The following is a 26,546-nucleotide window of genomic DNA, read 5'->3' as shown; positions in this document are numbered from 1 at the left end:
ATGAATAGGGTATCCATTCTACATTACAAAAAAAGGCATGTCCATTTACAGGAAACCAACCATGTGCCAGCTACATCTCTGACAGGCAAAATATTGTCAGCTGATTACCATTAACAGTCCTAAATATGTTGTAAGCAAATATAAACCATGGTTAGGGCCGAGCCAAAAATGGCAGTGCAGAAAAAAGAGGATGATATGGTGGCTAAGGTACAGGACTGCTTTATAAAATGCAGATTCAAGTATACGCTCTGACTCAGGCTGTGTCTAAACTACCACTTTCAGCACTAAGACACTACCACTTTCAGCACTAAGACTTGTCCTTCAGGGGTGTGAAAAAACACCCCCCTGAGCGACAAAAGTTTTAGCACTGAAAAGTGCCAGTATCAACAGCTACCACTGCTCGTTCAGGGTGGGTTTTGTTTACTTATATCTCCGGAAGAGCTCTCCCCCAGCAATAAAGCATGTCTACACTGCCCACATTACAGCGCTGCTCTGTGCCTCAATCCTCAACTTTAAAAAGGGAATATTACTTTTGTGCATCACAAGTATGCAAAGAATAAGCTCCTTTATTTTCTGTGTGGTGCTCAGATGTTACAGTGAATCCTACCACATAAACAGTCAAGTAGTATGGATGAGGTCCAAAGTTGTGATGGGGTTCCTTTTCATCTCAGATTATAACACATTCAGATCAGATCTAGTCTAGAAGAAATTGTGTGCATTTCCTACTTTACTTAAATTAGAGTGGACTGGGTGATGGGATATGAAAATTTTCACTTGTACACCTCTGGATAAAATCAGCAGTTCAGACTGAGATGTTCAGTCACCTATGGGATACGAGTAGGTGGCATTGGTCCTGGTTGTAGTAGATATCTGTCTGCAACATGAACAACTCAGGCACAATTAGAGCCTTTGGTAGATGGCTGAAGGACTAATAGTCATGGAAACTAAACTATGTTTTCAAATTAAAATTTAGTCACATACAGAACAGGACTGGGATTTAAGGATGGTGTGGAGAGGCTTTTTCTGTTTCTACTATATAAGCAAATGAATATCTTCCATCTCTAGGATATTATACCAGTATGTTTATTAACACTATTATATTAACTTCCAAAAAATGTCAGTCATTTGCAGATAAACTGATCGTAGTATTACACTTGTTAATACACTTTGACAGAACTGGCAGAGGAACATATGCATTTTTCATCTTTTAGTTCAGTATCCTGTCTTAAACAGTAGCCATTATCAGTTCCTTCAAAGGAAGGCAGAAGAAACCCCATAGTACCACCTTATGGGATAATATGCCTAAGGAAGGTTTTTTCCCTGACCTCCAACAGTTAAAAGTTTGATTTATGCTCTGAAACATGAGACACTGAATAGCTTTGATTAGATTAATTCTAGATATTTTTGTTATCCCTATAGATGTCTGACTCTTTGTGAATCCTGCTAAGCTTTTGGGCTCAGAAACATCTTGTAGCACTGAGTTCCACATGCTATTGTGTTTTATGAAAAAAGTGCTTTTATCCATTCTGAATTTTCCACCTTTCAATTTCATTCTAATTCACTTCATCTCCCCTCTATTTGGAAGAATAGGTACACATAAAAAAGCACAAGAGAAATGAAGTCTAAGCAGAGGTGGGCAAACTTTTTGGCCCAAGGGCCAGATCTGGGAATAGAAATTGTATGGCAGGCAATGAATCTTCACAAAATTGGGGTTAGGATATGGGAGAGGGCTCTGGTTGGTCTTGGGGGCTCCAGGATGGGGCCAGAAACGAGAAGTTCAGGGTGCAGGAGGAGGCTCCAGGCTGGGGCGCTGGTGTTGGGTGCAGGCTCTGGAGTGGGGCTGGGGATGAGGGGTTTGGAGTGGAGGGTGCTCTGGGCTGGGGCTGATGGATTCAGAGGGCAGGAGGGAGATCAGGGCTGGGGCAGGGGGTTGGGGGTGCAGGGAAAGGCTCTGGGCAGCACTTACCTCAAGTGGCTCCCAGCGGCATGTCTCTTCTCTGGCTCCTTATGCGGAGGCGCAGACAGGCAACTCTGCACACTGCTCCATTTTCAGGCACCGCTCCTGCAGCTCCCATTGGCTGTGGTTTCCGGCCAATGGGAGCTGCAGGGGCGGCACTTGGGGGTGGGGGCAGCATGCAGAGCCAAGGCTGCCCCTACACATAGGATCTGTGATGGGGCAGGAGCCCACGCAGCTGCTTTCAGGAGCAACCCCTGATCCCGCTCCCCCAGCGGGAGCTCGAGGGCCAGATCAAAACGGCTCATGGGCCGTAGTTTGCCCACCCCCGGTCTAGTGAGTCCAGCATGCATTCATCACCTGCTAAAACTCCTGTCCTGCCATCCATCCAAAGAGTAACTGTAAATAACCAGCACTCAAGAACAGTGCAAGAATCAAAGGGAGAAGTGCTTTAAGTACAAAGAGCAATATGCTTAGGTACAATCACTATCACAAAATAAAGGAAAAACAAGATCAAAAAGGATGAAACACATGGCCAAACAAGAGAAATGTAGACAGAAGTTAGCTAAACAAAAGGGAAAGACTAGAATAGCAATCCTGTATTCCTTTTCTCATTTTTCAATTTACAGTTGCAGGTTTCCATAAGTTCAAATCTGTGAAGTTAGTCATTTTCTTCACCTAGCTAACTGGAAGCACCAGTACAGTATGTAGAGGGGAGAAATAAGGTATTTGTTAAAGAGAAATTTCAGACCAGATTGAATATTAGTTTTTTGGGGAAAATAATCTATATTTATTTTAAATTTGCTAGTACACTTCAAGTTTGATCTGAAAGCCCTCTCAATGGCTAAGCCTCCTATATAAATATCCTGAATTTTTCAAGGTGAATATGCTGAATTAGCATACCATACACTGCATATCTTGAAACTGTCACACTACTCCTATGACCCTGAAAAATAAATTTGGACATACATTTATAACCCAGACCACATGGTTATTGGTTTACAAATACTGGAGAAAAGAAGAAAGCTCTGTAATTCATAGGGTCTACCAAAATTCCTGGAGCAAAGAAGGTATCTGCTACCTAGTGTTTAGTCACTCAGAGACCACAGCAGACGACAAAGCCTGGCTAATCACTTCAAATTCCCCTGTCTGCATACCTGTACTTTGGAAACAGTTCTACTCCAGTACCAACAGTGATTTTAATTATAGTAACTGATGACTAATACAAGGCCAGGTCATAGCAGATTTTACCTCTCCAGTAGAGCTTTATGCAAGAGTAAGGAATTTATGGCCCATTTCCACTACAGGTTATTAAACTGAACTATTTAAGTTTAACTGTAGTTTTAGTTGAAGTTTCTCGCTGCCACTCCTAACATACGTGTAGTGTTGTCAGTGCAAAATGGATGCAAATTTTCACCCCGGAGATCAGTACGTTTTAGTGGTAGGTGAGCACTTAGTAAGACCCTTTAGGATCCTTAAGAAAGAAAATGGGTATTATCATAACCTTAGTCCCAGATTTGGACCTTAGCGTCCAAAATATGGGGGTTAGCATGAAAACCTCCAAGCTTAGTTACCAGCTTGGACCTGGTACTTGCTGCCACCACCCAAAAAATTAGAGTGTTTTGGGGCACTCTGGTCCCCCTGAAAAACCTTCCCTGGGGACCCCAAGACCCAAATCCCTTGAGTCTCACAACAAAGGGAAATAATCCTTTTTCCCTTCCCCCCTCCAGGTGCTCCTGGAGAGATACACAGACACAAGCTCTGTGAAACTACACAGAGTGACTCCCCCTCTCTGTTTCCAGTCCTGGAAACAAAAAGTACTTTCCTATTCCCCCAGAGGGAATGCAAAACCAGGCTAGCAAATCCAACACACAGATCTCCCCTGATTTCTGCCTCCCACCAATTCCCTGGTGAGTACAGACTCAATTTCCCTGAAGTAAAGAAAAACTCCAACAGGTCTAAAAAGAAAGCTTTATATAAAAAAAGAAAGAAAAATACATACAAATGGTCTCTCTGTATTAAGATGATACAATACAGGGTCGATTGCTTAAAAGAATATTGAATAAACAGCCTTATTCAAAAAGAACACAAATCAAAGCACTCCAGCACTTATATTCATGCAAATATCAAAGAAAAGAAACCATATAACTTACTATCTGATCTCTTTGTCCTTACACTTAGAAACAGAAGACTAGAAAGTAGAAACTACTTCTCCAAAGCTCAGAGAAAGCAGGCAGACAGACACAAAGACTCAGACACACCCTTCCCTCCACCCAGAGTTGAAAAAATCCGGTTTCCTGATTGGTCCTCTGGTCAGGTGCTTCAGGTGAAAGAGACATTAACCCTTAGCTATCTGTTTATGACAGGTATTATCTATGTACAAGCAAGTTTCAACTAATGCAAACATTCAACACAAGTTTTAACCATTTGTGATGCTTCCCAGGATTGTGAGACAGCTCCACACCTTCCCTTTGCGTGCCATGTGTCCTAGCCCAGTCTGTGCCCATTGTGGATCAGTTCTCTGAAACCACCTGCCTCCAGCAACACAAGCACTGCCTTCCAGGCCTTGTTCTATCTGTGCAGGCACACTGTAGCCCAGGCCTGCACAATTCAAAGCGGAGAGGGCCATATTACTCCAAAAAAAACAGCTGGGGGCTGAACCTACTTCTCCCACCAAAGTCAGTGAAAACAAACTCTCCTTCGCGGAAACAGAGGTATTGAACCTTGGTAATACGTTATAGTGGGCCCCTAAGGTAGTATAATTAAGGTAAAAGAACAATGTCTTTTTGCTGGAAGTAGAATAAGATCTTCTCCCAGTTTGTAATCAATTGCCCTGTTGAATGAATGAGGTGTGAATGAGGAAGGCATGGAAGCAGCACCTCCAGACAGCTGCAACCCTTGGAGAGGGGATGGGAGCCAGATCAAGGACAATCAAACTTGTCAAGTGGACTGACTAGAGAAGAGCAGACTGATGACCTCCTGGGTTAGAAGCAAGGACCATCCTTTGGGAACACCCTCTGTGCAGCACTGGGACAACCCCCAGCCCAGAGAAAAGCAGCAAAAAGGACCAATTTTTATGACAGAAAATCAGTAGAACAGGTCAGCCACCGACTCACCGCTCACCTCCTCACCCCGCCCCCCCCCCCAAGTATAAAGCCCCCCTGCCACTGCCCGGCCATGTGGCTTGTCATCCCTCCACCCCACCCGGCTTGCCTAATCACCCCCGCCCCGCTCACTTCCTCAGCCTGCGCCCTTCCCCAGCCGCTGGCTCACCTGTCCCCCTGCCACTGCCCACCCAGTTGCCTCCTCAGCCCCTCACCCTCCTGGCTCTCCTACTCACCTGCCCCCGCACCCACTCACCTCCTCAGCCCCCCTCCCCTGCCACCGGCTCACCTGCCCCCCCGCCACTGCCTGCCTGCTCACCTCCTCAGCCCCCCAACCTCCCGGCTCACCTCCTCACACATCCCCCCGCCACCACCTTGCCTGCTTCCCCCAACGCTGGCCTCTTACCTTCTGCTGCTGCCTCCTGCCCCTGGCTCACCCTCACTCTCCAGCCTGCCACTGGCCTCTTCAACACTCCACCCACCCACCAGCTGGCCATTGGCTTGGCCCACCCCACCTCTTGCCTACTCATTCCCTGCTGGCTGCACAGTGAGCCCATGTGAGACACATGTGGCCCGCCAGCAGTATGTTGTGGAGGCCTGCTCTAGCCCCAAAGGCTTACAATTAGCAAGGGAACAGTATATCCCAGTTTGTAAGATTCAACTCAGCACCATCATTTTGCTTAACACTACAGCACTGATATATTTAATGTGAAAACAAGAGTAAGTTTATCATCAAAGAAAAGAGATTCGAGTAATAGCAAGAAAGAATATTGGAAACAAATACATAAAAAAAGTCCTAACAAGCTTTCTAGAGACTAAATTTAACTAACAACTTACTCTCTTCTCTAAAGAAACTTCTCACCCAAAGCTCTTGCCAGCATTTTCAACCAAGCCTCGTTAAAACCATTTTTTAATTAAGCGAAAGCACCGCACTCTTACTTCCTCAGAGAAGCATGCCTGGGAGTCTTCTAGGCTCCCAAATATAGTCAAGCAAACTGATATGCACCTCAAGATAAGTTCATCTACCCCATGCTGTGTTGTTCTTTCCCTTTGTTTCTTCATGAAGTTCTTTCTCACAATCCTACATTTGTATTCAGTTCAAAGGGGTGATCCAGAGAACACACTGAACAAGAGAACAGTCAATTTACATGTAAATAGATAGATGACTGAACACCTCGTCTGACAGACAACCTGTTTTTCACCATTGTTCAGGACCAGTGCCTTGACAGACATTAAGAGCATCTTTTCCTGTGCATATACACATTTTCTTATGCAGTATCTGTACATATGTTTCACGATACTCATGACCAGTGTGACACTAGCTTTCGAGGTCACACATGACATCATATGGTGAACTTTAATGTACACACCGATCTCATGAGATTTCTCTGCATCACCTTGCCAATTGGCATTGAGAGTTCTTGGGTCACAAAAAAATTTAACAGCAATTTAAGATGAATTTGAGGAAAAACCTTAACTTTTACAAGCTAATTCTAATAAATCAAATGCCAGATCATTTCCTGTCCTGCTTCCAATGCAAAAAGTTGCAGAAGGGAACATTTTCCATGGGAATCTAACTGCAAGGATTTCTTCACAGAAAGGATTCCTCCCATAAAGGCTGAGCAGCTTGCCCCCAGCCTTGGGGCTGCTGTGTAAAGGCCTTAGACCAGGGATGGGCAAGCTTTCGGAAGTGATGTGCCGAGTTTTCATTTATTCACTCTAATTTAAGGCTCCACGTGCCAGTAATACATTTTAACATTTCTAGGAGGTCTCTTTCTACAAGTCTATAATATATAACTAACCTATTATTGTATGTAAAGTAAATAAGGTTTTAAAAATGTTAAGAAGCTTCATTTAAAATTAAATAAAATGCAGAGCCCCCCCAGACCGCTGGTCAGGACCCGGGCAGTGGAATGCCACTGAAAATCAGCTCGCGTGCCGCCTTCGGTACACATGCCATCGGTTGCCTACCCCTGCCTTAGACTCTCATGCTGGCCCTGCACTCCTGGGAGCATGGCTCCATACAATATTACTACTAGGTGTTTCAAGATAATGGGTAATAAGAATAATTCCATTAACCAATAAATAGCAGTAGGTGGACAACAAATATCGTCCACAATATCATTCTCATTTACTCGTGTTTACAATTACTTTTTTCCATGATAGTGTACTTCAAATTATAACGGAAAATTTAAGATTTGATTTACTTTATTTTTATAGCCTAAAGTAAAAATATAGTTCAATTCCTATTACAAATTTTCACCTACGACTGTGCTGCTGTCTTTAGGAATTAAGAAAAAGAATATTGCAAACATTCTGACACAGCAGGCAGAGGTCAAATTCTGCTCCTAATTACACTAGCCTAAATTAAGAGTTAACTCTACTGAAGTAAATGAAATTATTCCACATTAACGCTCCTTCACTGTGGAGAAAGCAGTGTTACAAGATACATGCTAAGGTAAATTTAACGTGACAAAACAGAGGCACTCATATCTGATAATGAGGCCCAATAAATTAAGGATTCAGAGTGTTGTGATTATTTTGAACTAAGTTGTCACGGGTGAAGGCCCTTAAGGCATGAAAACTAAGTTTTGCCTTAAAAAAAGCCATCCAGGTGTTCATTGGCAGGAGTATTTTACTTGGGGCAAAGTTTTGTTCAGTGAAAAACATGGATTTCAATATTAGTGTCACCGTGACTAAATATCTATGAAAGAGTAAAATCATATTTCCCCTCACTTTACTAATATTAATTTTAACTTTTTTTAGGGCCAGTTTGGATTGTTTACACAGAGAACTGCTGACATTTTCATAAAATTGGCTACTTTATACCAAGTAACTGATTTTGCAAAGATGAAAGAAGCATCTGAGATCACCTCCAAATCAAACGAGAGTGCAATGAGATTGCTAGTACTTACATACAAGCAGTTTCTAAAATGTGAACCATTTTGCTGTCAAAACAATTTACGGGACAAGTGGCATAGATAGTACAACAAATGCACTATTCACTACAGACTCTCCCTTCATTAAGGCAGAGAAAAACTTTGCAAGGATGCAGTTAATTATATAAACAACCAAACAGTATATACAAAGAAAACTCTTCAACTAAATACTTTTAAAAAGAGAAACTACAATTTAAGAGACATGTAAAGTTATACCAATATTCTGCACATGTATACTTCTGGCTATTCTGTTTATTTAAAAAACACACGGCATTTAAAGGGACACCATGAACAAGAGAAGTCACTCTGCATCCTTTTTATTTCTATTTTCTGCGATTGATAGCACTTTGTGTATAGTCAGTTTCACATTTCTCCTATCTATATCTATATAGAGATATGCATGCCGTTTCCCCTGTTTGTACACATGCTTGCAATAGAGGAAATACATATTTTTGGACTACAAGAACACGATGATAAAGCCACAAATATCTGCAGGGAGAGTCTGATTCTACTTTTAATTTATTTTTGTTCTGTTTGAATTACGTAATAAAGAATTTGTAATTAACCTATTCTAAGCTCAGATAGGTGCTTTTGGTCTATAAAATAAATCTTTGTTACAATTCATGTTGTATGACATACTATAGTAAATCTACAAAATCTTTTTAAACACTAAAAATAAAAAACATCTTAATGTACAGGTTCTCACACAAATACTGTCTCAATCAAGCAGTGTAATCTTGATAAAAATTATACTGGCTCAATCATACAACATAAGGAAAGCTAGGATTTTTTCAGAGTTATTTTTAGTAAAAGTCACGAACAGGCCATGGGTAAAAACAAAAATTCATACAGCTTGTGACATGTCCATTACTTTACTACAAATAATTGAGTGCAGGGCTAGGTAGGGGGAGGAATGGAGTCCCATGGGGGGAGGGGGGCCACGAAGGGGAAGAGACTGACAGGCGAAGCCCTCACAATGGCCGGGGGGGGGTGGGGGGGGAGGGAGGAACAGCCCCGACTCCAGTGACTACAGCAAGGGACACAGCCCCTGCTCCAGAGCTGGCCCAGCTGCGGGACAGGGGTGCACGGTCCCCACTTCAGCCCCTGCCAAGCCCCAGACGCAGTGGAGGGGTGTGGGGGAGCCACACAGCTCTGGGAAGTTGCAAAGGGGGGCTTGCGGCCCCAGCTGCCAGCCCCTGCAAAACCAGCTGGGCTAGGACACATGGCCCCCGCCAAGCCTGGGATGCGGTGGGTCGGGAGCGCACGGCCACCGCCAAGCCTGGCACATGATGAGTCCCGGCCCCGGCTGCAGCCCCCCAGATGAAACAGTGGGGCTGAGGCTGCAGGGTCCTGGTTCCAGTCAGCCCATTGCTGGGCAGGGGCACAGTCTGCCTTCTCCTCCTGAAGCCCGAGAAGTCTGATAAAGTCCCAGAATCCATGACTGCCATGACCTCCGTGACTAAATCACAGCCTTAAACATAACAGTTATGTAGAAACATTTGCTTCAGACAAAATATATTAATGCACTATTCAAGTTATCTAAAAGAAAATTAATTTTTTCCTAACTTTAGTAAACGCTGAATTCGCAACCTTAACTCTGTACTACTCGTATATATGCATAAGGTAGTTTTTTATTAAATGATCACATGGTATTTCTGTATAACTTCCATAATTTTCTACAACTTTGTATATCTGGTATTTTGGTGCATAGTGGCCCAAAATTTCTTTCAGACTTCTATGTTAGTTCTCTTCTGGTTAAATCATGTTGCAATTGTCATCATCATTTTTCGTTCTTTTGGAAACAAATCCTGTTACAGCAGAGATATTCTGCAAACTGTTTTTCAAAGAAGCAATTAAAAAAACAAAATGAAAGCAGTCTTAGAGCATCTAGTTTTAACATAACCTAGCTTCAAATTGTCTGAAAGCCAACTGATACTTCCTTTACATATAGGATATACTTTTGTAAAAGACTGGGTAATACTTCTTTAATGAATATTTACACACAGAATAGATAATTGTACTTTAACAGGGAAGTTATCAATATCTGACTTAAAAATAACACAAAAATAGATTTCCCCCCATAAGGTGAGAATAATTTGTTTTCACATGCTAGCATTAAATATCAGCTGTTTTAGCAGCACCAAAAATCATGTACTTGTTGAGAGTTTATGTAATTTAATTTAAAACCCATAATTTGTCAGCACCTCTATCAAAAAGCTAAATCCTAGAATTTTACACTCAACATCTGGTTAATCAATATTAAAATATTTTACACTAATAACTTATGTTAATATCCTAATAAATCGTCATTACCACAGCTCCCCCTAAACTATGCAAGCATGTACTTATGCACCTTGCTGGAATGTACTACAAACTGAATAGTGAGGGTTACCACACAAACAAACTCTTTCAGCAAGAGACATCTACTTTGTAGCTGGGGAGGAGTTGGCTTTGGGGCTCATTTTCCTCCCATGCCAGCAGCCACTGCTGTGCCTGGCCAGGGAGAGGATGCTGGTTCTCCCACTCAAAGAGATGCAGCTCCCTTCCTCCAGCACCCACTGCTACATTCCCTGGCTGAGGGAAAAGGGGTGAGTTGTAGACACAGGAGTGATTATCGAAGGCTTGATTAGCCCCTTCCTATCAGACCTTGTGGGAAAGGAGTCAAGCTTCACCTGTTCCCTAAGCTTGTGGGATAGTAAACAAAGAGTGAAGATCCCAGTGCCACCACTGTAGAACAGAAGAGGAAAGAGAAAATCCTAGCACATAGAAACAGACTATTAGGGTTGGAAGGGACCTCAGGTCATCTAGTCCAACCTCCTGCTCAAAGCAGGACCAAGCCCCAGACAGATTTTTGACCCAGATCCCTAAATGGCCTCCTTGAGGACTGAACTCACAACCCTGGGTTTAGTAGGCCAATGCTCAAACCACTGTAGTGTATTTTTTAACAAATTCCGCCCCCCAACTGCTCACCAGCCCCCCACCCGGAAAATAAGGTGACCTTATTTCCCTAAACAGAAAAGGGGGACACATGGGGCTGGCATGAGCTGCCTGGTGTTGCAACTCCCCCTCTCCATCCTAAATTCCACTGTGCCCCAACTGAGCCAACTAGCAGAGATTGGGGCAGCAGGGAAGAGGAATGGCTATGGGCTGGGATCTGGCAGCAAAGCAGGGTGAGAGTACTTTTGAGTCAGAGCCAAGAAGTGAAGATACTGGACTATGATCCAGCTAGCAGTGCAATGCCTCTTTGGGAGCTGGGGCAGCAAAATGGCAGGAAGGAATCTCCAGGTAGCAAGGGGGACCAAGGAGACTTCAGATATCAGCCCTAGGCAGATGGGGTAACTGAAAGGGAAAATACTAAACAAGGAAAAGATGAGTGGGCATGCCATGGGAGAATATAAACAAGGATAGAAGAACTGAATTCAGGGGAGGGTAAATAGGAACAAGTGAAACAAGTGAATAATTTGGTAATATAAATGGGAAGAATTAAGGGATTATGCCCACAAGTATTAAACATGTCCTGTATAATGTTTAGAAATCAGTAGTGAATACAATTAGGCTGGTTTTCTGAGAGAAGTCCCAATAAAACAGCAAACCAAACAAACTGTGCCCCAATGTGTCAAATATCAGAGGGATAGCCATGTTAGTCTGGATCTGTAAAAAGCGACAAGAGAGTTCTGTGGCACCCTATAGACTAACAGACGTATTGAAGCATGAGCTTTCGTGGGCGAATACTCACTTTGTCAAAAGCATGCTTCAATACGTCTGTTAGTTTATAAGGTGCCACAGGACTCTGTCGCTTTGTGCACCACTGTGGTTCCCAGTAATTTTATTTTTCATATTAACAGTGATTTGCACAAGATTTGCAAGTATCTGAGCAAGGAGCCCAGAGTTCTACTACATCAAGTTTCCATTTGTAAAAGGCTTGTTTTTCCATTTGTAAAATGGGGCTGCTAATTTACACTCAAATAGTCATTGTTACAGAAAGTGCTTATATGAAAAAAGGTTTGTAATTGACATTTTCATACAATCTTTAAAACTGGTGACAAATCTAAGTTTAGAAGGTGTAAGGTTTTCTACAATTTAAGACCAAAAGAAACAATTTAAACAAAAAAATCCCATGACAATTTTAAACACATCCATGCAATGCCTGACACTCATGCAGCACTAAAAAAACCAGAATGTTTATTCTAAGTTAAATGAACTTCATTCTTTTCTACCAACCAACCTGAGAAAAATGCAGTTAAGTATGTAAAGTGCAGAGACAGGCTAAATGAATTTTTAAATTCCATTAGCTTCCAATAATCCAAGATGTTACACACAAGTTTATTTAAAACATATGATCTGTCTTAATAGATTTGAAACAACTGTATTAGATCAATTAAAAAAAAAGGCAATAATACTTATTCTGAAATTTGCAAAATTAGCTTCTATTGGACTTCTGCATATGAAACAGCCCAAGAATCAGGCCCTACACAAAAAGAAAAGCATGTTAACAGTGGCTGTGAGAACTTGGATAGATTTTGTATGATCAGATATTGATACATAATTGATACAAGGGCTGTAACATACATTCTGAGGCCTTAGGAACTACCTTTTTACTATGTGAGAGGGTTAAGATGCAGAGTAATGCATAGGGATTGAGCTCTGCAACTGCCTATAACATCAGTGAGATTTCAGTGGTTAAATTCCTATGCACAACTTTGAAAACAATATGTTAGGTATGGGACTCACGACGGCCCCAAAAAACATGAAGGCAACTAGGGGTTGACATAACCCATTACACTAAGTATCAAGGGGTAGCCATGTTAGTCTGTATCCACAAAAGCAACAAGGAGTCCGGTGGCACCTTTCATGGGTAAGGTGCCACAGGACTTCTTGTTGCCATTACACTATGTTTTTGCAGGTTTTTTTCGCATGTTTAGAAAGTGAATACAATGTTAAGTCTTACTATCTAGTTTAAACTGAATACTTTTTAAAAAAGTTGTATTAATAGAATGGTAATAAATGATTTCCCAAGAACAAAACTCAAACATTCACATTTTTCCTACCTTAAGGTCATATCCAATGTCTTTGTATCTAAATTGCATATGAAAATCAGGCGCACACACTCAAAACAGATATAGATAAAAACTATATTTAAGACTCTACCTTAACCATTTTTTTCCTGTGGAAAAATGCAACAAGTTACACTATTTTGGCCTAAATGCTTACCAAATTATCTTTTTAATTCCTAGCCTTTATTTTTAAATTAGAAGCACTGACCACGTTTTTCCAGTATTGTCTTAAAAGGTTTTATGAACAGTATTTTAAAAATTGCTCCCTGGCTAAAACATGTATTAAACCATTTCAGTAACCAAGTTTTCACTACTAAATTATTATCTGAGAACAGAAAACCATCATAGACGTGCTGGCATCTGCAAACACAAAACAGAACCAAAATGTGGTGCAAATGGTGCCATCTCACTCTATGCAGGGCTGTAAATTGATGCCACAGTAGAGGAAAGCAGGTAATGTTCAGTCCTTACACTCCTTTGCTATTTAAGACCAGTATCATTTAGTAATTATTTTAATGAGTTTTGAGCAACATTTAAAATAAAATTTAGTATTTTTACACAACCATATAGACAACTATGTAAATCTAATCACAAAATATTCGCTATGGTGAACATGAATTTAAGTTATTAACATATATGCTGTAAACTGATCTACAGAGCTCCCTTTAACCAAGTCATTAAATAATAAAGATTTCCACAAGTATTTCTTAGGAAGACAGAAAGTACTCCTCAAATTTATGCACATTAAGTGACCTAAAAAAAGGAAAAAAAAATCAAGTCACTGCAGTGTTGAGTAACATAAAAACATTACTATGCATTCAGAGGGGCTTACTCACTACACTGATAATGCACATCGTGATATTGTTTTCACCAGAATTGCAGTGAGCTGTCAAGATATTTTCATTTTTATGTGCTTTCACAGTTTACCATTAAGATTTGTTTTCAAAGCAGCTAACATTGGAAATACTTTCTTTTGAAGTACAACATCCATAAACACACTTAACCGTCTAGAGAGTTGCCTTAACCTTCTACTTTAGCCTATAATTTGTCTGGAGCCACCATCCACTGCTTTGCACCTAGAGGTAACAACTTCCAAATGAAAAGAATAAAAACTGAAGTCCTTGAAAACAAACCATGTGTTAATGACTTCAAATTTTACACAGTAAGAAAGTTTGAATTAGCTCTTCTATATGAAGAAAGCATACTGTATTGACATCAAGAACAAAAACAGCAATCTAAGACACAAAAAGTAGTCTCGAAGCTATTGCAATGGATTACTTGCAGGGGATTAAGGAGTGGTCCTAAATGAACAGTGAAGTTAACAAGAGTGTTTAGGTTCTTGTATATATGTTTATTGTTTTACATTACTAAATACATTCTACAGAGCTTGAAGAGTGAGTTGTACACTCCTTTATTTTCTACAAATTTGGTAAATAAGCACAAACATGTACAAAGAGATATACCTCTACCTCGATATAATGCTGTCCTCAGGAGCCAAAAAATCTTACCGCATTATGGGTGAAAACGCGTTATATTGAAATTGCTTTGATCCCCCGGAGTGCTGCTTTACCGCATTATATCTGAATTTGTGTTATATCAGGTCACGTTATATTGGGGTAGAGGTATATAGGGCATAGATCGATGTATTTTAATACAGATTTAATGGATGTGGGTGAGCACTGCAATAAGTCATGCCAGAGTATGACATAATAGGGTACTAGTGCAGGCTACCTAATAGGCTGTCTTGAGTACACAGTGAGGCACAAGACTGAATGCCTTCAGCCACCCAAAAATGCAGCAATTGCCTACTAATACACAATCTGAATAGCTGACTGCTACTGAAATATGTATGGCTCATTCACTTCACATTTAAAAAGCTTTTGAAAAAATAATTAAATATTTGTGTGTAGGTTTAAGCAACACATCACCACCCTATAAAAAGTACTTCAGAGTGAAAGAATAAGAGGAATTTGCAGCGAAATTATATATACTGTCTCTCTACTATTCTATTATTTTCCGAGGACTTACTTTTTTTTTTTTTAATATCTATTCACTATCACCAGATGCCCATTTACCCTTTCAGCAGCAAGTGTTAACTTGCTTTCTTTTATAAATTTAAGTCCCCAGGTCTGCAGCCATCTCCACCAACTCAGAGTCTTTGCATCCTGAAGAGCCCCTTGCAGAATCATAACCTACATGTGAAATATTAAGCATCTATACTTTACCTTTCACCCTAGAAAGTCTGGCACAAGTAGCTGAAATAGCTACATACTGCTTCAGAAAAAACATTGTCAGAGAATGAGAGTGTAAAACTGTCACTTACTACCTCAACCTCCTATTGCCTCCCACTCTCAAACTGTGCTGGTTTTGTCTTTCCTCAAAAATCCCCACCTCCATTCCACATAATGGGATCAGATATTTTGTGAGGCATTTTTTCTGATAAGATTCCAGCTGCAAACTATTGCATGCTGGTGGCACATCTACGATATCATGAAAAAAATTAAACCAGTTGTCATTTTAGAGAATCCATGTACACCACCACACTAATCTGTTCTTACCTTATTAAAATGTAGGCACATCTATCCAGAAAAGCACTATTTGATATACAATAAACAACAGAGATATTGTCATAACTGCCTCTTCAGCCACTATCTTAAATTGAAATTCCAATACAATAAAGCACACTTCAACAGAGTAAGGGGTCCTTCTGTTCAAACACATGGTACCTCTTTATAACATATCCCAACCATAAAAATCATCTATGTACACGTTCCTCAGATTGCGTAGTGGGATAACACCTGGACCAGCAATAATAAATTATTTGGTGATGCTGATTTATACCACTGTCCATATTAACTTACAACCTTATTATTTTAACAGTTTACTTGCTACTTTGGAAAGGAACAAATCGCTTCCTTTAGGCAGTTCAACCTCATAGCATCTTTTCTAAGTAATTACTCACATAGCTGCTGCTTCTCTTTGACCAAGGAACAGGAATATAGTGATGTCAATTAAATTCCACACTACTGAATAACTTTAGAAAAGAGAAGTACAAGCTTTTTTTTTTTACTGGTACAAAAGGGAGGGAGGAGGGTAGGAGGTTGTGAAGTGGCCTGTCTCTTGGTCGAACTTAATCAGCACAAAGCCCAGATCAGGAGCCTAGAATGTTACGATGGGTTCTAAACTGAGTGAAGAGAAGATATTGTTTAGAGAAGGAAGAAAATATCTAAATGTGAAAAGGAATGCCAAAGTAAATAGTATTTAGTAGCAAGATGGAATGTTTTTTACTTAGTTTTAAAAAGAGACAACAAATTGAGAAAGACTGTAAGTCATTGGGATCTAGAAAAGTAGTAACAGGAAAACAATACATCTATGCCATCATTCTATATTAGCGAGCAGTTCTGCTGCACACAGACTGAGGTGGAGGGCTTTTTGCACTACTGCAAACCTCACTATAGATATTCTACATTGATTTAATATAGGGCTTGTACCTATGTAACCTAATCTGTTTCCAAACCATGATAAATCATAGCTGCAAACCCTGCTTTACGCAGTTGCAGCTCCTCTGTGTTGGCGGTGTGGAATAATACAGCTATACTTGCATAGAAATCCCTTATGCCAGTGGTTTTCAAACTTCTTTGGCTGTGTAACCCTTTCCAAATAATGTAGTCCACCTTCTACCCCCACGTGAGATATGTAATGACTCTAATCATGACTGGATTGCCAAGTCTTATTAAATAAAATGTGTTGTTCACCAGCATAGGATTTTTTTCACATATTTCTTGACAAGAGCTCACATATCCCATTGTGAAAACCACTGCCTTATGCTGGCAAGCCTTGAGACTCAAGGATACTTTCACAAGACTCCAAGGATTATGCCTTGAACAAGTACACAAATGTGCATCCACTGTTCATCTGGCCAACATTAAAAATCTGATAGAATGAAAACAAATTCTACTGACACTTTTATTTGGATTATTGAAAATTTGTATACTGCCTGAAGAAAACTGAATCCTTCACACACTCAAAATTAGCACTCACCTCCATTCTTCAAACTGAAGAGTAAGAGGATAGAAAAGTTTTGGAAAATCTCTAGCCAACAAAACTGCAGCAAAACCCAACTGTTTGGTGATTTAAACCACTGTATTACTAATAGAATGGATTATACGTTTTTGTATCCAAGTTCCCTCTCTGATCTTGGGCTCTTCCTGTTGCCTATTAATTCATCTGCCTGTGTGGGTGGTGGTGGTGGGATTAGCATATACAACTATCACCTCACCAGCTCCTCTTCCTGAGGCACTAGGGTGCATTACAAAACAAGTTTCACTGGCAAGACTTGAAGCAAAACCCCTATCCTTGGATAAAGTAGTATACCATTCCCTGTCAAAATTAACAAAACTCAATTTCAAAGTCCCAACTTCTGTCTGAATATTTTTGCCTATTATTGTCACAATCAACAATTAAATTATAACTGAAATATTTGACAGTTTTCAGTTTGTACTTTTAACATTGTGTACTGGCAATTTATGTTTATATGAGTGTCTCACAACAGAGGGAAAAAGAATGTTTGAACAACAGAAATATAGCTGTAAAACCACTACCAAACTATTTTCAACTCATTTGTTATTTTTTATTGATACTACCATAGTGCACAGCACTCTCAGGTATAGACCAAGACCCTGCCATGCTAGGCTCTGTATAAACAGAACAAATGGGAAGCCCCTGAACCAAAGAGCTTAGTCTAAATCTCAATACATTCAATGTCAAGTTAGTGTCTCATTCAATGAAACAGTAGGAAAGCAAATTCCTGAAAATACAAAATATCTGGCATTCTGCACTATCTGCTGAGAAAATATGGAACTTTGGTAAAGGACCTCCCATACCCTCCCAAAATCTCCTGTAACTGTATGTCAGAAGTTTAGAAATTAAATAAATTCACAGAATTTTCTAGACTAGATACTAGATAGCTGGATGGCACTTAAATGGGACAACACTTCCTCAAAATGTACTGCCTGGTGTCCAATTAAACCATACAGGAAAAAATACTTGCAGTTTTCTGCTTAGCTAGTCAGGAACCTACTTCAAGATCAATGTCGGAGGCAATCCAACCATTATGAAAGGTGTTAAGAAGAGGCCCCTGGTAGTACGGGGGGATAGACGCTACCATTTAGACGAGTGTTTCCTATTGACGGTCAGTGTCAGAAATCTCCCCGCCGCCTCCAAACATCCCCAGTCACACAAAAGCCACATAAGCTGGTTGGCCCCCAGCGCAGGAGAAAACAACCACCCAGCACACGTTGCCATTCCTCGGGCTAGGGGGTGCCAACGCCTAGCCTGAGGCGGCGGAACAGGCCCCCAGCCGCGTTGGGGCCCGACCCATGAACCTGCCCCGACCCCTATCCCAGGCCTCACTTCCCCAGCGCAGACACACCCGAGCCCCGGCCAGTCCTCGAGCGCCCAACGCTCCCCTCCGACCCCACCCGTGATACCGGGGGGGGATCCAGCAGCCGGGGGAGGAGGCCGCACACAGGGCGGGGAGAGGGACCGCTCCCAGCCACCGCCGGACACCGCCAGGGCTCGGCCCCAAACGGCCCCCTCCCCCTTCCCCGGCCTGACAGGGAAACCGAACCGGACCGCCTCCTCCCCCACCCGCAGGAACCGAACAGGCCCCAACAAACCAGACACCCCCCAGGGCTCGGGGCGGGGCTCACCTGGCAGAAGCGGCGGCAGTAATACTGGCTACTGAGCGCGGGTGAGACCCCGGCGAGGATGCGCGGCCCCGCGATGGCCTCCAGCTCCTCACCGAGCCGCTCCGACTCTTGGTCGCTCTCGTCTTCCGCCATGCTGCTCCGGCCACCCTGCGCGTACCGAGCCCCCTCCCCGCCCCGACACACCGGATGGCCCGCCTCCTCGCTACTACCTCACATCCGGCACCTCCCACCGGCCGCTATCTCACCGGCTACTGAATGTGCCAATCATCTGCTAACGAGAGGGAGAGGGAAGAGTGACTAACGATCTCACCCTTAACTCCTCACTTCGCCCTGACTCGGATCTTCTGCATTTGATTGGATGAAAATTATCTTCATTGCTTCGGTTCTGCCTTGTGATTGGTAGGAAGTGAAGTCAATCAATTTCAGTCCATTTTTTCCTACATATGATTGGGTTTTGTATCCGTCCATCATAGTGAGCCTTTCCCTACCCAGCCTTCAGATTGGACGAAAGAGCTCTCAACCATAAGACTTTTCCCGCCCCAACTTTGTAATTGGACGGAATCTCTTTAGAATCGAGCAAGGCTACCAGTGCTGCTCAGACGGAGAAAATCAGTGTCATCCAGTCTTTAGGATAACGGCTCACTGATTGGAGCAGACGTTGCTAGGTTGCTAAGTCCCGCCTACCGCGGCTGGCTTGGGTGGGTAAATTGCTGTGGCCGCTGCTTGTGCAGGGCCTGCTCGCCAGGGGGCGGAGATCGGGGGCTGCCCGGCCGGGCCCCGTCTGCCCTGCAGGGGTAAGATGGGACAGGGCTGGGAGAGGGGAGGGGACCGCTGCGCTCTTGGCCTGCGCGGGTAGCCGGGATCGGCGCCGCCTCCGGCCCGGGTGGGGGAGCTCGCGGCTGGGGCGAGGAACGGTGCCGGGGGTGGGGTGGGGTGGGGTGGGGTGGGGCGGGGAGGTGGGGGTGTTGCATTCGGGGGCGATAGTTCTGTTGCAGGAGCAGGCCGGGCGGGTTACACTGGGGCGGGTGGGGGGTGTTAGCGAGAACCAGAGATCATAGTTCTAACCACCCCGTTTCAGTTTCTCATCCCTCCCCAGACACCCGCTGCTTTGTGACAGCAGACTGCTTATTTTGAAGGGTTTAGGCCGAACGGAGGTAACATCCGTGCATTCATCTCAGAGATACATCACCTCATACTTGAAAAACCTGGGCCCCACTTTTGCAGTGAGGTGGATGCCGGTTGCCTATTGATTTCAGTGCGGCCCTGTGAAAGCACAAGGCGTTGCCTGTTGCTTTCTAATGCTATGATCAGTAGGGCTTTCCGCTGGTAATTGCTTAAAACTCAACCCAGATTCTACTTTAAATACATACATATTTGGGATGCGAACAGATAAGGGGTGGATATTCTCAAATCAGTTCTGACAAAGGGTCAAATGTTTCCATTAGCAATATTTGGAAATGTCCTGTTAATGCTACATACTTCAAGAAGTGTGTGTCTGCTGGAATAAATTGTATTGATTTGAAGGAGGTAAACAGAATGAAGCAATGTTTACTCTCAAAACAGCACTTATGCCTCAAAATGCAATGTTTGTCTAATAAAAGTAGTTGGGAAGAAGCTACATTTCTTGAACAGTAAAAGTCTCTTCTTAAAGTACACATCTAATTTCCAGTCATGAGCAGTTTTAATTTATTTCAAACTGGGTCCTGTCCGTTCTGCAGCTATAGAAACTTTTGAACATTTTCCCCTAATTCATGAGACATTTCTACCTCAACAGAAACCATGACATGAGGCTACACATCTTCCATTCTTGTAATTTTGTCTCAGCTCCTGGAAATTTGTCTGTTGTTCAAGATAAATATCATGTCAGCCAGTTGGTATAAACATTTTAAAATATACAGCTGTAGGGCCTTGTGTCTCCCACAGGCTGTTCAGGGTGACTTAACCAAACAAATCTGAATCATAAGTAAAACTCTGGATTCTCCAGACTACTGTGGAATAGTTGAATGGGATATCTAAATTATCTTTAAGTTTTTATATGTAGTTTCTTAAGTACACTTCTCTCACATTGTTTTCCTGGTGGTCATATCTAGCATGTACAATATTTTGCACACAGTTATATCTAAAGTGAATAAAATACATCTAGATATATAAATGTGGAGCCTAGGACACTTGACTTACATGAATCTGATATGTGTCTCTCTTGTTTTTTAAAAGAAGCTTAGTGAAAACAACAATGGAGCGATTTGGAGTGAAAGCTACTCCTTCCCATAACCGTTCTAAGACAGCTTTGTATGTGACCCCTCAGGATCGTGTAACCGAGTTTGGGAGTGAACTGCATGAAGAAGGAGGGAAATTGTTCTGTACTTCCTGCAATATGGTCCTGAATCACGTTCGCAAATCTGCAATCAGTGACCATCTCAAGTCTAAAACTCATACAAAGCGGAAGGCAGAGTTTGAAGAGCAGAGTGTCAGAAAAAAGCCGAGGACCCTGACAGCTTCTCTCCAGTGCAACAGTGCTGCTCAGACAGAGAAAATCAGTGTCATCCAGGACTTTGTGAAGATGTGCTTGGAAGCTAACATCCCACTTGAGAAAGCTGACCATCCATCGGTGCGAGCTTTCCTGTCTCGCCACGTAAAGAATGGTAGTTCCATTCCGCAGTCAGATCAGCTAAGGAAAACGTACCTGCCAGATGGATATGAGAATGAGAACCAGGTCCTCAGTACGGAAGACTGTTGAGAAGATGACTATTTTGGGGTGGAGTATTAAAGTTACATATTGATGATGTGGTTTATTTTTATATTCATGCATACACAGTGTTATATGTTGGTTTTACAGTTTATTTTGTATTACTGTAGAAATGACAGTCTATCACCAAAATTAATGATGAGCCACAGACTCTTGATAACCCTACTGTAGAGTTTATATCCACTGTGATTCAGAACTCATTTTCAAGATTGGGAACATCTATGTAAAGGCCAACCCTAACTGTGACATGAACAAACACTCACCTGTGCATGGAGGACTTTCCATGCCAACTCAATCACCAACATGACATCTTCATTACCACAAGAAAGGACCGAACAGTAGGAGTTACTTTACTACATCAGACCTATTGACCATCTTTGTTCAGTATTCTGTCTGTCAATGACCAGGAATAAGTCCTGTACTGTTAGCATGCAAAAAGTCATATAATGGCCAATTACATAGTAACCTGCCCACAGAAGCAAATTCTAACTGCTGGTAGAGGTTGACTTATACCTTGCATCAGGGGGACTTACATCCTTTTTAAAAACTCTTTTATCCTATCTAATGTAACTCTGGATGTTCTCCTCTACCTAATTATGGCTTCACTTTTCTCTTAAAGCAAGGAGTTCAATAGGTTTGTTACGCATTGCATAAAAGAAAAAACAGTTTCTGATGTCAGTTTTAAATTTACTGTCTTGCAGTTTCAGTGCGTCTCCTTATAATAAGCTGACAGACTAGTATCTTTGTGCAAGGTGCCTTGTGCAGCTCCTGGCCTATGAAACACATGCCTGGTCACAGTCCCTAATAATATAGTTTGCTGTGTGTTTTCCTAGCATGACAGCAGAAGCAGAACATCATCTTTTCAATCTGTTAGCTATAAACAAGAACTCAGTTGGAACTGATTAGGACACGGGAGTAGCAGTTCAAGAGTCCTACTTGAGTATGGGGTCACTTAAGCTCTTGCGCTCATATCCTTTTACTGAGTCTTGTGCTTGTCACAGACTAAGTGACCTAACTGTGTTTTTAAAACATTTCATGTTGATCCCAAATAGCTCATGTAGCTATGAGGTACCAAAAAGGATGCAACAGTAGAATAAGCGTTGTCTGGGTTACAGTTCCTTTTTCAAGCCAGTGCCATATTCACTGGATCATTAAAAAAGTGACTTACTGTATTTCAGTAATGTGTGTCTCTTTCTCTACATTGTGTAATTCTCAACCCTTTTCACATCTTTTTTGGAGAGTTGAGTGTTATGCCTACATTAAGTATGGTGGTAGCCCACTAAATTTTAGAGTCCAAGAAAACTCTTGGATGAGGAGAGAGTATATTGTGCAGAGGCAAGTAACACAACTGCCTTTTCTGCCTGCCTCCTCTGGGCTGTGATTCTGTGAGGTGCTGAGCATCTCCTAGGCAGTGCAGCATGCCCTCCACTCACCATAAGTGTGCTGTCTCTCGGGTTTATCTCCTCCTGTTTTGCTGCTTTTTCCCTATCTTGGTTTTCACTAACTATATTTCTCATTTTTCTTTATTTTGCCCATTTCATTTTAGGGTGCTGACAGTAGCATTAACTAATAGTGCTTACAGGTGGAATGGTAGAGGGACAAAGACTAGCCTATTAATTTGGTTGGTTTCTGCAGTTCTCGGTAGTGTAAAATACACAAAGCTTGAAGAGAGGAAACAGTTTAATGCTGACTATTTTTATGCAATCTTCAAGAACTTGTCAGAAGAATGGCTCAAAGTGTATTCACACAATTTAATCATTTCTTTCTTGCAACTGGTTGCCTGCGGTGCAAGGTGTATTTGTATGGGCACAGCAAACTAAATGAATAGCGTGCAGGCAAATCGTTGCACCGGTGCTAAGCCCCATTGAAGCCAGTGAGGCAGTCTACCCATTCAATATCAATTGCTGGCTTAGGACTGCAGATAGAAACAGTCGTGGAAATCTTTCTCCTGATCTTGGATGTCTCAATTTGCCTTCACAAGTGTGACTAGCTATGGGATGTCCTTGGTCCGCCCTAGGATCATGCATTGCCTAGGGGTGGTACTGTTGCATATAAATCCTCTTAAGACACATGAGTATAAGTTACCACTGCCAATAGCCTTTTCTATCTTAAAAAATTGTGTTCTACCATGACAGCTCCTCTTCTTGTTTCAGTGGAGTCATGCTATCTGCACTTCATTAATCAAAGTTAGGTATCTTTGAATTAGTTTTCTGCTCCATCCATAGAGTTGTATTAGGGTTGAATCACAAAGGGAAAACAGTTATACATATTGAGAAAACAGCTTGAGTATGAATTTTTGAAATCAGTCTTCCATTAAAACAAAGAAAAAAGTGCTATTTTAGGTACTAGTTTGAGATGACTAATTCTGGGCTTGATGTTTTTTAATAATTTTACAGGCTATTATTGATATTAAAGTCACTTTACAAAAGACCTAAACAGAAATGTTTTTCTCTGCTCTCTACTATCAAACTAATAAACCCTCTTCAAAAAGCTATGCTCGCATTATGATTAAGCATGTTGGTACACAGACTAATGAAATGAAACAAAACAAAAAAGGCTGCTTCACTCTTGTGTTAGAAGAAACAAAAAGTGACAGACAACTTTGGTAAATAAATTATGTTGTTTTTCAAGTATGTAAGGAAATTACTACCAATAATTGAAAATAAACCATTAGTAATATGATCAAAATACCCTTGATATCAGCCTTTTAAAACACTATATTTATCTATATAAAGTGATAAAAATCTGTGGTCTAAAATTCTACTTGGATTAGATCAATTTACAAGTCTAATGTAATTCTTCATAGGCTTTCTAGAATACTTCAGTGCTGTAATGTAAAGTCAGTGTGAGCAGCACAGCCCTTGTAACAAACCTTTGGGTTGTCCAGATATCTTGGTGTCATTAAGGTTTGACAACTAATGTCCCAAATAATAATTGAAATACAGCAGGTGTTATGAAAAGAATAAATAGACATGTTAAATACAAGGCACGTACCATCTATATGAGATAATGGGGGCTGTATAGTGAAACCTTTCTCGAGCTTCACTATAGCTGTACTAGTGGAAAAATGATAATTTTTCTCTCTTGACACTTTTTCAGAAATACCAGACATAAGTTGGTTATGGCAAGTGTTCATGAACAAAATATTAAAAATAAATGGTATTCCAGGCAAATTTGAGTCTGGAAAAAGTAAGTGTGACAGCACGTGGTGAGTTAATTTATTCTATTTCTCGTGTAATCCTAAACATAATCCAAAATGCCTGTGAGACACTTATTTTCTTTTAAAATTAGAAATGCGTCCCATGCAAAATCCCAGAATACCCCTGCAAACTTTGTCATGGTCAGATTTTGCCCTTGTCTAATTACACTTGATTTTGGGGGGAAATTTCAATCAAAACTTCAACTGGAGCTCATCTCTAACTTTCATTAATAGACTGTATCCTAGGATTTCAGTATTTAATGAAATAGTTTATTTAAAAATCCCATGGGGTTTCCTTACTTTTACAAGAACTCCACATTATTTTTCCAAATGCTTCCTGCAGATAGAGCTCTTAGTCAATGGGGTGGGATGGTAGAAACTTCTAGTTTTCAATTACCTCTAATATGGTATAGTTAGGAGTCTGCTGCAAATGGCTTTTCCACTGTTAAAATATTTGCTGGTTATGGTGGTTGGTTTTTTTTAACCTTGTAAATAAGCTAGATTAACTAATTGGCATCTGGACACTACTTTGAAATGCATTTTTAAAAGCCAGTTTTCAGAGTAAGAAGGTGGGCAAAAACAACATTCCATGTTTCACAGTCGTTTGTGAGTTTATGCACCAGGTTTATTGTAGTTTGTTCAGCCAGTTTGTGTTCCCCCAGGACACAAACAATTCAAGTTCTTGATTTTTTTTAGCTCTAATTATTTTAAAGCATTTAAAAACCTGTAATTTGGCTGGTCATTAGTTCATAGGTATCATGAAACATTTTGCATAGTTGGAGAGAGAATGGTTTTCAATTAAAAGAGAGACTTGGTTCTGCAAAGTGTTGGATATTCTCGTGACAGAAAAACTCATTAGCCTGAAAAGGATTATTTTAGTCTGGGTTTATTTATTTTATTTTATTTTTATTTTTTTTTACTGCTTCTATGGAACTGAACAGTGAAGCACTCCAGCCCTGGTTGTTTGATACCATATTGACCTAGTTTTCAGAGCGTCTCTGGAAGTCTGGCAGTGAGATATATTCCTTGTTTATTGTGTTCACTTTGTACTCATTGCTAACTTTTATTTGCTCGAGCATGTAACCTGAGCACTCATTGTCTTTTTGTAAAATTTTAAAGTTGTGTGTTGAATTCAATAAATTTTTGAAGCAAAAAAAAAAAGTTGACATTACCAGCTGTTTGAATGCACCATCTTGAGTCACAGAAAGCTTGAAGTGATTACTAAAGAGGCCCTTCTATACCTGTGTTTAAAACTGAAGATTTTATAAAAATGGCATGGAAAGAGTTGTTTCACAACAAGTTGATGTTCAAGGAGGAAGGATATCCCAGTGATTAGGGTGCTAGCCTAGGAATGGAATTGGATCCAAGTCTGTCAAAGTCACCTAGTCTCTCTATGGCTCAGTCTGCAGGTGTAACATGGTGATAATGGGTGTTGTGAGGATAATTATATTAAAGATTAAGAGGTGCTCAGATATTATGGTAACGGGCCATAGATATAGTCCTTTAGTTCTGTAAACAAATACATTTATTTATAAACTGCATTATCTTATAATACTTAAATTTCTTCATTTGTAACGCTATTTATAAAATTATAAAGGTAAATATAGAACAAACAAGAATCACTGGATATATAAGTATGTCGGGATGAATAAAATATTCAGAAGTTGCTGCAGTTCAGTGGCAAGGAAAGGCAGTGCTCTGTCTCTGGAATCCTGAAAGAGGATGGCACAGAGCCTGGAACTGTTACTGACAAGTAAAGGACATCGTCATGTGGCAACCCTTTTGCAGATCCCCCACTATAAGAATCTTACTATTTGTTACATAATCCCATGACTGTTC

The 26,546-nt window shown here is 41.1% G+C and overlaps 2 protein-coding genes across 6 annotated transcripts in view; one reads left to right on the top strand and one right to left on the bottom strand.

The window, feature by feature from the left end:
* Positions 1–18,950, bottom strand: part of ZNF654 (zinc finger protein 654) — a 61,629-nt gene extending 42,679 nt beyond the window's left edge. The window contains exon 1 of one of the 4 annotated variants that reach the window (XM_050957058.1): positions 18,763–18,950. In XM_050957058.1, coding sequence (XP_050813015.1) covers positions 18,763–18,894 — 132 coding nt within the window. In that variant the 5' untranslated portion in view covers positions 18,895–18,950. The other 3 variants (XM_050957070.1, XM_050957069.1, XM_050957066.1) reach the window with 3 other exon arrangements.
* A 408-nt stretch (positions 18,951–19,358) lies between these two features.
* On the top strand, positions 19,359–26,213 carry CGGBP1 (CGG triplet repeat binding protein 1). Of its 2 annotated transcripts, none has more exons than XM_050962267.1 (2): positions 19,359–19,460; positions 20,980–26,213. In XM_050962267.1, exon 2 carries the CDS (start codon positions 20,996–20,998, stop codon positions 21,497–21,499), a length of 504 nt encoding a protein of 167 aa, XP_050818224.1. In that variant the 5' UTR covers positions 19,359–19,460; positions 20,980–20,995; the 3' UTR covers positions 21,500–26,213. The 2 variants fall into 2 exon arrangements, with proteins under 2 accessions (XP_050818224.1, XP_050818215.1); XM_050962258.1 differs by having other exon boundaries at positions 19,359–19,556; positions 20,977–26,213.
* The last annotated feature ends 333 nt before the right edge of the window (positions 26,214–26,546 follow it).

This window comes from Gopherus flavomarginatus, chromosome 1 (genome assembly GCF_025201925.1).
Source record: "Gopherus flavomarginatus isolate rGopFla2 chromosome 1, rGopFla2.mat.asm, whole genome shotgun sequence".
NCBI classification, from domain to species: Eukaryota; Metazoa; Chordata; order Testudines; family Testudinidae; genus Gopherus; species Gopherus flavomarginatus.
This window is presented reverse-complemented; position numbering and strand designations above follow the sequence as displayed.